The 12,976-nt window shown below is 34.6% G+C and overlaps 1 protein-coding gene across 2 annotated transcripts in view; it reads right to left on the reverse strand.

Annotated features, from left to right (window-relative positions):
• The window catches only part of dock4a (dedicator of cytokinesis 4a), a 66,762-nt gene that overhangs the window by 13,927 nt on the left and 39,859 nt on the right, over positions 1-12,976 (reverse strand). For both annotated transcript variants that reach the window (XM_026202633.1, XM_026202634.1), the window contains 18 exons: positions 9,078-9,159; positions 8,299-8,469; positions 6,648-6,840; positions 5,581-5,705; positions 5,248-5,382; positions 5,061-5,159; positions 4,871-4,965; positions 4,698-4,773; positions 3,408-3,508; positions 3,137-3,195; positions 2,900-3,048; positions 2,358-2,443; positions 1,724-1,750; positions 1,512-1,607; positions 1,365-1,425; positions 1,163-1,256; positions 913-1,061; positions 491-577 (listed from right to left, as the gene is read on the reverse strand). In XM_026202633.1, the coding sequence (XP_026058418.1) occupies positions 491-577; positions 913-1,061; positions 1,163-1,256; positions 1,365-1,425; positions 1,512-1,607; positions 1,724-1,750; positions 2,358-2,443; positions 2,900-3,048; positions 3,137-3,195; positions 3,408-3,508; positions 4,698-4,773; positions 4,871-4,965; positions 5,061-5,159; positions 5,248-5,382; positions 5,581-5,705; positions 6,648-6,840; positions 8,299-8,469; positions 9,078-9,159 (1,885 nt within the window). The remainder of the gene's footprint in view (positions 1-490; positions 578-912; positions 1,062-1,162; positions 1,257-1,364; positions 1,426-1,511; positions 1,608-1,723; positions 1,751-2,357; positions 2,444-2,899; positions 3,049-3,136; positions 3,196-3,407; positions 3,509-4,697; positions 4,774-4,870; positions 4,966-5,060; positions 5,160-5,247; positions 5,383-5,580; positions 5,706-6,647; positions 6,841-8,298; positions 8,470-9,077; positions 9,160-12,976) is intronic.

A 12,976-nucleotide genomic window follows, 5' to 3' on the forward strand; every position in this document is an offset into this window, starting at 1 on the left:
TTTATAAATACATAATATTGTTACAAAATGTTTATTTTTTTACATTTCTTTTAGTGCCGTCAAACAATTAATCGCGATCAATCGTATCCAAAATAAAAGTTTTTGTTCACATAATATGTGTTTGAACTGTGTATATTTATTATGTATATATAAATACAATCACATGCATATATATATATATATATATATATATATATATATATATATATATATATATATATATATATATATATATATAATAATTGTTTTTAAAATATAAACTGTACATGTGTATTTATATATACATAATACATATACACAGTTAAAACACATATATTATGTAAACAAAAACTTTTATTATGGATGCGATTAATCGCGATTAATTATTTGACAGCACTAAAAGAAATGTAAAAAAAATTACATTATTCGTTAAATATGTATTTAATAAATTAATAGCAAAATAAAAATAAACATGTACATACTGCATGGTCTGTAAAGAGGAAACACTTACCCTCATCTTGCTGAGGTTCCTGTAGTCATAATACGCTTCGTACTGATTGGCCAGCTCTCGACACAGTATGATGCAGTTTTCCCAGCACTGGAATGAATAGTTTTTAAGACTTCAAACATAAAAGTATAATTTTAACTACAAACAAAAACCCCTGCTCTCATTAAAACAGTTGCGTAATTGCAGCAGTGGGTTTCAGCCACAAGATGGCAGTATGTAGGAAGAAAAGAACTTCTCTTATGTTGTCCATATTCACAGTTCATTAGCTGGATATCAGGACATATTGAACACACAGTTGTCACTGTTTCAAACCTCTGGCTTTTTACTTACAGTAACTTCCCTGATGCTTCAACATGAAGCATTTTTAGTCACATTAATTGTTTTATGATGAGTGGGGTGCATCTTAAAAGGAGAGATGGACTCACTTTTCCTCTGTCGAAATTGTGTATGATGGTGAGATGAAGGCATTCCTTCCTCTGCCATTCACTCTGCATGGGGTACGTGAGGAACTCTCTGAGAGGCCTTTCGGTCCACTCCAACAGCTCATCGTACAGCAGGAGAGTGTAGGACGCCTCTGCAACACAGCCTTGTTTCAATTTTCATATTGAAATTGTGCGGAAATTATAGTAAAAACTGACAAATGAAAATGATACAGATCAACACAATTATTATTACCGGTGTAATTTTGTGCCTTCAGGTGCAGCTCATAGAGCTTGTGAATGTAACGGATGTACATTTCTTCTTTATTCAACTCAGTTTTATAGAAGTTCTGAAAAGAACAGGACAACGTGAGCAGAACATGCTTTTTCTGTAGTTCGCCTCCAAATAACTATAATAATAAAATGTCATGTGTGTCATATTTTTAACCAAAACTGACCAGAAGGTTGACTGTACATCCCATTGTTTTCCCATCAACCTCGCCGATCTTCATGCAGTCCCTGTGAAGAGATACATCAAACGTGAGTGTGTTTGTACTGTATGCCCTATGGATGTGTGTGTGTGTGTGTGTGTGTGTCTGCTTTACCTGTAATCTAGTAATCTCTCCATTAGCCGTGTGACGGTAGCGATGTGGGAAACGCCACTTTCTCTCCAGGTCTCTCTCTCAATCTTCTTCAGGAGACTAAATCAGATATATTATGATTACTAATTAAACAACAATAAAAACTTGATCATCCTTTTATATCGTTACACCCAGCTGTACAGTGTATAGTACACGGTATTTAATGAGGCTCTCACCTCGGATACGGACCAAACAGTGGAATTCTGATGCAGAAAAAAAGAAAAACAGTTTAAAGTTTATTTTATTATATTTTTTAAATTTAATGTCAATTTTGAGGCATTTCATAGTTCGTAATATTTAATATTTATATAACATATGCAATATTTTTTATTTAAATACTACTGCTCAAAAGTTTGAGGTCGTAAGAGTCTTTCACATCAAATTATAAGAAATACAGTAAAAACTTTAAGTAAAAATTTTAATAATATTTTTAAAACGTAATTTATTCATGTGATGCATAGCTGAATTTTCAGTCTTCAGTGTCACATGATCCTTCAGAAGGATTCTTTGATGAATAGAAGGTAAAAAAAAAAAAACATTCTTTTAAAAGAAATGTTTTTACTGCAATTTAATGCGTCCTTGCTGACAAAAGGTATTGATTTCATCAAAAAAAAAAAAAATAATCTAAAATAAAAATAAACTTACTGACCATAAACTTTTGAACAACAGCAAAGACTCTTTTATATTTTATATTTCATCATTTATAGCACATAAAGTTTGCCATTTATATAAATCACTATACATTTATAGAAATATAATTTCTCATTGCAGCTACAAAACATCATGATTTAGGAAAGGATTCAAACTCACATGTTGTTAAAGAGCTCTCTGTATGTCTCATCTCCTTTTCCCTCTGACATCAGGCTCTCCAGTTTGTCTATGAGTTTGGCCTCCACCTTTAAAAAAACAAAATGTCAACAAACAAAACATTTATTAAATCCTTAAAATGTCAGTTTTCATTTATAGCATGTTTTTAAATCCACTTACAGTATGATGTTACTCAGGGTTTCCTGCACCACAGATGTCATCATGTATCATATGCGTGACTATTCCAGGTCATTCATAATCATAATCATAATCATTCATTTTAAGGGATTTACATTTAGTTGCATTTAGAAAATAATCTATATTATATCCATTGTAGTTCAACTTTAAATTTGCATGAGTAGCTCGAAATCTAGCTGTCAATCTTTTTTAAATTATGATTTCCTTCCAGAGCGACATGATCTTGGTAAACAAGCTCGATATCCTCTCAGCCTTTTCCTCTGATGCACACAAATGATTTATTGTGACACGAACATCACGCTGCTCTGGCGTGTTCAGACATGTTTATGTCACTGTAATTTCAGCACCTGTTTGAAGTTGCCGCTCCGCCGCTGTTCGCAGTCCATCATATCGTGGAAAATGGGGATGAGGACGTTCCTCAGGTCCATCTGTGGCACCAGAGTCACCTCCATGAACGGACCAATCAGGGTGGGAATGAGATTTAACTTATAGTCACCTGGGAGACAAAACCATATATCTCTTTTATATTCACAGGTCATGTGACTCCATAAGTGCTCAATACAGAATTGTAAAAGAGGACGAACCCAAATGCTGCCACATGCTGAAAATCTCACAGCCAATCATCACTCTCATGTCACCGTACCTTTAAAAACATAAAAAATAATCATATCAAATCTGGATATTGTGCTAATTGCAATGGCTTTCCCATTGGTGCAACTTGGTGTAAAACTACAAATGATCCAGTATACATTAAATAACTAAATCTGCTGCTCATTAATCAGAATGTGTTATTTTACGTCGTGAAATCATTCAATCTCATTCCCGGTAAAGGAAAAGAACAGGAAGGGCTCTCACTTCTCCAGGACTTTTTTCCTCTTGGAGGGCGGGAACATTTCCAGTTGGAGGCAGGGCTGGTTGATGAATATTATACAGAGATAAAAATAGGACTCCCATACCTACAGATAAAAAGAGAGCTAATTAAGATGCTGACAATGATTATCTGCACTGCAGGCACATGTTTAACATGTTCCCAGGATGCTCTAGGAGATACAGAAAAAAAGACAGTTTTTCTCCAATGCAGTCCTTTTGTATTATATTATATTATATTATATTATATTATATTATATTATATTATATTATATTATATTATATTATATTATATTATATTATATTATATTATATTATAATATACTATATTACATTACATTACATTGTATTATATTATATTATACTATACTATACTATACTACATTACGTTACGTTACGTTATGTTATGTTATGTTATACTATACTATATTACATTACATTACATTATACTATACTATACTATACTCTACTATGTTACATTATATTAGACTATACTACACTATATTTCATTACATTACATTATATTATATTATATTATACTATACTATACTATACTATACTATACTATACTATATTACATTACATTACATTATATTATACTATATTACATTACGTTATGTTATGTTATACTATACTATACTATACTATACTATACTACATTACATTATACTATACTATACTATACTATACTATACTACATTACATTACATTACACTATACTCTACTATACTATACTATCTTACATTACATTACATTATATTATATTATGTTATGTTATGTTATATCATACTATACTATATAACATTACATTACATTATACTATACTATACTATACTATCTTACATTACATTACATTATATTATATTATATTATATTATATTATATTATATTATACTATATAACATTACATTACATTATACTATACTATACTATACTATCTTACATTACATTACATTATATTATGTTATGTTATATCATACTATACTATATAACATTACATTATATTATACTATACTATACTATAGTATAGTATATTACATTACATCATATTACATTATATTTCATTATATTATTTACAGGTTAATTTATCCAACATTTTGCATGCTATGATGCAGGCTATATTTGCATTTTTTTATCATTATTTTTAAGAGTTTTCTGCAAGACAACTGAAAAGCCGGACTTGCATTTAGAAAATAAATTGCATGTCCAATGCAGTTCAACTTTAAATATGCGCGAGTAGTTCAAAGTCTTATAAACATAAAGGTAAAATCTCTTTACCTTGAAGTCAAATTTCTCATTAAGGAAGTTGTTGCGCAGAGTATCGGAGAGATATAAGATGGTGGTTATGATGACACTAAACACAAACAAACAGAAACGTCAAGCAATGAAACATAACTATGGCTGAATAGGCTTATATATAAACTGTTTCAGGTTTTGTTTTCCGCACTTACTTATTAGCGACCAGTCTCATGACAGTCCAGTCTTTGGGGAACATGTCCGGTCGGATAAGTATTCTGAAGACAGTGAATAACTGCAGGAGGAAACTCTGGAAATGCAGATTGTAAAGTTAGACAAAAGCAATCACTATTAGCCCTTTTATCAAATGCAATCACTATTAGCACTTTTATCAAATGCTCTCACCGTTAGTTCTTCTTTAGTGGGAAATCTGCTGAGAAGCTGCTGGTATTCTTTATCTTTCAACTGCCGCAGCAATGTGAGCAAACAGGCAACAAATTCACCCTGAAACACACATATTATTGTTATTCAATTTACTGAAATACTTTCCCTGAAGTAAAAATCAAAGATCACGAGAAAAGGTCACACGTACTGTAACATCCTGGTACTGCAGGCGCAGCGATGTGGCGGCAGGCTGAGGCCGGTTGGTCACTTCCAGAACAGTTTTGAGTAACACTCCAGACAGACTCTCCATGACCAGATTGACCTCCTCAGACACACCACACTCCTGCAAAGACAGACACGGACATCTGATTTGATTAAAATGGATAAATACATTTCCATCTTTTTAAAACATTTCATATATTTTTAAATATGTGTTGATCAAATTAAATAACAATTAAACACATATATACATGTTTACAAAGAAAAGCCCCATCACATCATTGCAGTAAAGGAGAAAATATTAAATAAACATCAGACTGACCGTGGCGGCTGTGTTGAGCGTCAGCATGCTGGTGAGGATATTGGCACACAGCACCAGCTCCCTCTGCTCCTGCAGGTGTGTGTGCAGCAGACGCAGCACTACAGGTAACAGCACACACCTCGACTCTGACAACACACACATATAAGAATCAAATAGCATCTAACACTATGAAGCCTACTGTATCGTATTTGATATGCAGATATCTAAGGCCTTTGAAGGATTACCATCAACAAAACATTGCTGATTCCAACATGCCTACATAGATAAAGACCTTTACGTTTAACTGTAAAATGTTAAGGTCTTTCTGTTGTGAAATCTTTACTGGTTTTGATAAAGTAAAAGCAACAGTACCTTTACTGGACTGGAGTAAGTTGGGTTTGCTTGGGTTTGTTTATTAGTTAAAAAAATCATGGTAAAATGTCTATCGAATATGACACAGTCTGGCTTTTAAAGAACGTTTATCTATTCATCGTATTGCACATCGTTTTATAAGTTTTGCCTCTATAATAAAAACTACACAGCTTTGATCAATAAATACTATCTTACGAATACATATTATTGAGAGTATTTACTTTTCGGGCCATATCAATATATTCAACTACACTAGATTGCGTATGTATTTTCAGTTTAGACCACTGAATCAAAAATATCAAACTATATAAGCCATAAAAGCCTGATGTATCTATGATATAAAACATTGATTGTTTTAGGCGTGTCAAAGTCTGACACGGGTGAACCACTGACGTCACATGGACTATTTTAATAATGTCTTTACGACCGTTCTGGACCTTGAACGTGTCAGTTGCATTGCTGTCTATGAAGGGTCAGAAAGCTCTCGGATTTCATTAAAAAAATCTTAAACTGTGTTCCGAAGATGAACGAAGGTCTTATGAGTTTGGAACAGAATTTTCATGTTTGGGTGGACTGTCCCTTTAAACAACAAAGGCACAGTGTACGCTAGCATTTAGATGGCCTCTAATAAACCTAGACTTGATTTTACAATGTTACTAGCAATAACGATTCACTTTTAATTACTTTAAAACAGAGAACTGAGTGAGATCCTTTACCGGGGTTGACATAAAGTGGACTCTCCACGGTCTTGGCCATGCACTGCAGTTTGACGGCCTGTAGAGGGCAGTCCGTGTGTGTGAGGGCAGGCAGGCTGCTCAGCGTGTCGCGGGCCAGATTTGCCACCTCTCTCATGCTGAAGATCTTTAGCAGCTCGCAGCACACAGTCGGGAACGATCTCAGGAACACGGCCTGCGAAAATGCCAGTAAACGTTATTTAAATACATAAAAACCCTCATTAGTTGGAACCCTAGCGATAAAGTTGAATACTACATGTAACATGCTGCAGAATGTGTGTGGTTTGTGCATTTGTGTCACTGAAATGCTATCATCTTCCTCCAAACGCACTTTCACTTTGATTTAGTGGGAAAATATTCCTCTGGCACGGTAGCGGATGTCAAACAACAGATTGCAGTTCGCACACACACAAATATCGCGGTGACAAATCTGGCACAGCTCCAATCGCCTGCATGTGCTTCGGATTATGCCGCGGCGTCCAAAGACGCTTTGTTTTCTTGGCCGTGTTAATTGAAATCTGCTCTCTTGCTGGGCCGCCGTAACAAGAACAGACCTATGTGAGAGCGAATGTGCGAATGTGTGCGCACCAAAAGCAATCTTGGAGAGACCGGATCCCGTCGGAGACACATGGCCCAGCTGACTCGGAGCTCGGTGGGCCGTGACAGTGTGTGGCGGGCTTTTAGCACGCGTCTCTGTTTGTGTAGATCAAGACTGGCTTAACTCTCCATAGGCTGACTGAGCTTTGAACACTGATATGCTGGCAGAACAAATCTGGGTGGGGCTGAAAAAGAAGTACTGTATTCAATAAACACTGCTAACCTGTGTTTTCATAGTGTATTTGTTTGGCTATAATTGAGTGACAGATTCCAGGAAATGTTATTACAAATATAGTAAAACTGACTGGTGGGAACAGTGCAGATTATCGAAAATTTTTAAACATACTTAAATTAAATAAATATATATATTTGTTATTATTGTAAGGTATTATGGCTTCAAAACTTTAAAATTCAATATAAAAATGTCTGGAAAAAAAAAAATATATATATTTATATATATACACTATATATATATATATATATATATATATATATATATATATATATATATATATATATATACACACACACACACACACACACATATTTATCAAATATATAGATTTGTTTGGTTATATATATATACACACACACACACACACAGTAAGCATATTTATATTGTTATATTTAAAAAAATCTAATTCAAATGCTGTTCTTTTAGACTTCAAGGACCATGTGACACTCAAGGCTGGAGTAACAGCTGCTGAAAATTCAGCTTTGCATCACCGAAATAATATACATTTTAAAATGCATTCAAAAGAGACTTTTATATTGGAACAATATCTCACAGTATTACTGTTTTTATTGTATTTCTTATTAAATAGAAGCTTTGGTGAGAACTTACGAGAGGACTTACGAACCCCAAACTTTTGAAAAGCAGTGTAAGATATGTTTAATTTGATTTTAGATGGGAGGCAGGTGACCACTTCAGATTGTAAAAATGCAGTTGTATCCTGGTGTAGTGCTAGAATATTGCTTTCTCGTCACTCAGTACAGTACACATTTTTAAATCTACAGGCTTGTGTGTGTGTCTCACCTGTGTGTGTGTGATGGGACTGATGCCTTTACTCTCATGTGACAGGAAGAGGTGGATGGATTTGAACAGTTCGTGAACAGAGCAGCGAAATTCCTCCTCGTTCTGGCCTCCGGTGGCCGCCGCGTACAGACGCCTGGACTGCACAATGTACTTAAACAAGTACTCAGACGCCTGTTAATATAATTAACATGTTCCATATAATGGCATTCATAAACTGTTTATTTAAATTGGAAGGAAGGAAGCAAGGAAGGAAAGTCAAACCTGGAGACATTGTGTGAAGTGCATTTTCCTTTCTTAAATATTTCAATTAGAAAGAGCAAAAACACCAGAAGATGAATGGCACACATTGTGCGTAAAGAGGTTTGAAGGGTTCAAGGTAAAAAAGTGTAAACTGCTTTCAAATAACACCTTTGAAGGGGGTAAACGCCATGTGGATGCATTTGGAGAATGAGCCTGGCAGTCCCATGGCAGTCCCATGGCAGGTCATGAAAGCAAAACGGGCAAAGGAACAAAAGAAAAGACCAAACGCTTATAGCTTAATTGCATGATGGGTAAGAAAAGAACCTCTGTGGGGGAGAGAGAGGCTGGAGTGGTAGAACAGATGCATCAAGGGCATTCATAGCTGCTGGGGAGGAAGCTCAGAAGACCAGCAGGGGGTGAGGTTTAACCCCGACATGACTGGCCGACTGAGAGAGACTGGGTGCATATGTTTCCTCATAGATTTGCATACATACTGTAACATACATCCTGAATGAAGCATAATATGTTGGTGTTCTCACCTTCAAAACCTGCTGGATCTGTTCTTGGTGCTCGGCATCAATGATACGATCCACATACCACTTCAACACACGGATCAGATCCCTGCAGACACAAGCCGTGAACATCAGACATCAAGAGCAATGTTTGTTTAATGCTATGGATTTATGTGTGAATGCTGTACGTTTCTGTTTGTCCTGCAGGGAAAATGCATCATATCACAAATTATCCATAGGCAGCACTCAAGATTTTATGGATCACCTAAAAAAACATCTGCAGGTAAAAGAAAAATGCATGGGAAAATGTTTGCATGCTCAAGTTGCACCTTTACGTTTTTCTTTTTTTTTTTCTTATTTTTTTCACTATTTTATATTTTAGTTATTCATTTAGTTTTAATGGAGAATAAAGGTTTACACTCCTGTTCAAAAGCCTGAGGTCAGTTCAGTATTTCTATACATGAAATATAAATGTATAAATGTATTAAATGGCTTTCTTAGTGAATATTGGTATATGTGATTAATCCTAATTTAATCAGCATCATTATTCCAGTCCTCAGTGTCACAAGATCCTTCAGAAATTATTTTAATATGCTGATTTGTTGATCAAGAAACATTTGTTTTGCTAGTTATTATTTTTGTGCAAACCGTGATAAAATAAAAAAGAAAGCATTTATTTGAAAATGACTTAACTGTCACTATTTACCTTAGTATTACAATTATTAATTTAAAAAATCTTACAGACCCTCAAACTTTTGAATGGTATAGTGTATTTTGTTTGATATTGCTAGTTTTTTTTTTACATGGCTAGTTTTTGTCTTCTCAATATTATTAATGTATTAAGAATTAACAATTAAATCCTTGATATTAGTTGTTCAGTGCCCAAATCTAAAGCTATTCCCAATATCAGATTTGTAAATATAGATGTTATTCTGACCAAGGAATATGTCCTACTCAAGTATATAAATTAAATCTAACTTTACAGTATATCTTAAATTTGCTCCATGCCGTTAATAGGTTTTGTAAGGTTTTGAAACTGATCAACAGAATCAGTGGGCACTGGCAGGTTAAATGCTTTTACACGACCTATAAGGTCCTCCAGTTTATCCCATAAGGGAACTTACACACTCAAGCAATGAAACATTTGAGATGTTAAGTGATGGTGATCATGAATCAATGGCGTTAAGAGTCTTCATGAATACTTGATCAGGACACTTTATAAACAGACTCTGGACGTCCTGGATTAATGGTATCTGTTGCCAATCAAAACTCACAGAAGGACTGTGCTTCTGTGGACGGTGTGTACACTAGGTCAAAATCTTGGAAAGCCTGAGAAAAAGATTGAGGCTAGTTTCCTTTTGGTTAAACTTTTGTGTTTTTTTTTAGTTTTTTGTATTTTTTGTGTATTGCTTAATTTATAAAGTGAGATGTTGTGATTAATCACGAATGAAAAATAATTGGAGGAAAACTGGGTCTTTTATGAGGCTCTTGTTGATTTTGGAAGCCCAGGAGAGTAATTTGGCCATAAGGAGGAAAATGTTAACATTCCCAGCATGGGATTACAATTAATGTTAACCACGGTGTGATACCAGCTCTCATTCCCCCTAAAGATTTTATTTAAAATCCAATTAGATCTTAATTAAACACGCTGTAGGACCTCACTAATTTTAAGATCTGTTGAGATTTTGCTAAAATCAACTGCCTTGAAAATATTACAGAGTCCAAAAATATTAACCAGGAACTGTACCTTTTTCATATGATTTATCCTATTTATTTTTACAAAGATCTGACTGTTAATATGAATATATTTGCTGAACTACACAGGCCTCAATTCTGTTTGATTAGACCCAATTTTGTTCAGTTCAGTTGTATTCTGTTTTGTTCAGAAATTTTCAATTCAGTTTTTCTGTTCTTTTCTGTTTAAGTTAATCTTGGTTCAGTTCAGTTTGTTTAGCTCAGTATGTTCTGTTCTGTCGATTCAATTCAATTCAATTCAATTCAATTCAATTCAAAGTGACTCAAATCAGTTCAGTACAGTTTTTTTCTGTTCCGTTTTGCTTTTAATAGAATTTGTTTATCTTTGTTCAGCTAGAAACAACTCAACTGGATTTCATTTTGTTTGATTAAGTTTAGCTTGGTTTAAATCAGTTCAGCTCATTTTTGTTTAGTTTCGGTGAGTTCTGTTCAGTGAGCTCTTTAAATCTGTTTACATTTGATTCAATTTGATTCAGTGCAATTACTTAAGGTTTAGTTCAGTATTTTTGTTCTGTTCTGTTTAGAACATGATTACATTTTCTTTAATTCAGCTTTGTCCAGATAAGTTCATTTCAGTTAAACTCTGTTCAGTTAAATATGTTTGTTCTATCAATTCAAATCTGTTCAGTTAGAAAAGATTCACTTTTTCACCTATATTGTACTATAAATGACATAATACAGACCTCTTATTTTACACTACTTAAATAGTGTTGCAAATGTGAGAGCTACTATGTGACTTTAATGGTTTATTCACCAGTGATAACAGCGGTAAATAATCTGCCAACATCATCAGCTACATTTACTTCAGAGGCTTTAGGAATACTGACACACAGATTGAACCTAGTGGCTCAGTTTTTTCACTACCCTGAGAAAAACAGGCCCTCATCACCACAGTATCCATCCTGACTGCAGATTAACCTTGGTGTGTCTTTGAGCATGCTGGGAGAAACAGTGCGCTGTGTGAAGATGTGTGTGTGTGAATGGATACAAAGCAAATAACATTAAACTGAATATAGGCTGTGAAAAAAAGAAATCCACACATCAACCGAGATTTCCTTAGCTCTTTTGAAACACGATAGTTTGAAATAATATGTAAACCTACTCTTGACAAGCACAATGCAAAAATAATAACATAAAATAAAAAAAAGATTAATTAAAAATAAAATTAAAAAGTTTGAATTTAGAAATCTTACAGCATCATAACAATTGTAAACACACTTAATACAAATAATGCAAAATAAAATAAAATAATGTGAATTTAGCCATCACAACATTATAACAAATGTAAACATAATGCAAAATAAAATAAAGGCATCACAAAAACAAATCAAATTAAACAAAACTAAACTAAACAAAATAAAAAATAAATAAATAAATAAATAAGACAAAATGAAAAAGAAAAAGAGGGAGTGAGAACAGAGACCGAGACAGACCAAGATGGGGTGGGGCAGAAAAACGGGACATTATTAAGGGACTGGGTGGCGAGAACAGCGCGAGAGTGAGGGTTTTGCAAAAGGCCCACATCCACCTCAACTCTGACATGATGCTCCACACCTCAGTGCGTTACAGAAGAGAAACCACATCACTGCCCACACACAACAACACAACCACACGCCTCATTACTGACAGACAGCACGGCCAGAACACCACCCACACACACACACATACACACACACATACAGAACACAGCCAAACATGACAGGGAAAGAGAGAGACAGAAAGCAGAAGGTTCAGAAGAAAAACAGAGAGCAGGGGATAAAACAAAAAACACCAGGAGGAAAAGAAAGACAAAGAACAACAAAAAGTCAAAAGAGGACTTTTGAGGAGCATCAATCTATTGAATTATACTTGTGATCTGAAACACTATCTGACAATACACATTACCTTCCTGACCACACATACAGTGCAAAAACTGCATTGTCAGTAAAATGAAACAGGATATGACAGATGAAAGCAAGACTACGCTGTGCTTTGCATCTCCCTCTGCACTGACAGGACCTAGAAACTCTTAAGCCCCTTTCACACTGCAATTCCGGCAAATACACGGGTAAAGTGTTCCGGCAATTGTTCCCGGGTCGCTAGATTTGGCACTTTCACACTGCCAGTGATTACCCGGGTTATGTGCGTGCTTTTCACACATAACCCGTAAAGGTCCCATAACGACACGTGGC

This window comes from Carassius auratus, chromosome 25 (genome assembly GCF_003368295.1).
Source record: "Carassius auratus strain Wakin chromosome 25, ASM336829v1, whole genome shotgun sequence".
Classification (NCBI taxonomy): domain Eukaryota; kingdom Metazoa; phylum Chordata; class Actinopteri; order Cypriniformes; family Cyprinidae; genus Carassius; species Carassius auratus.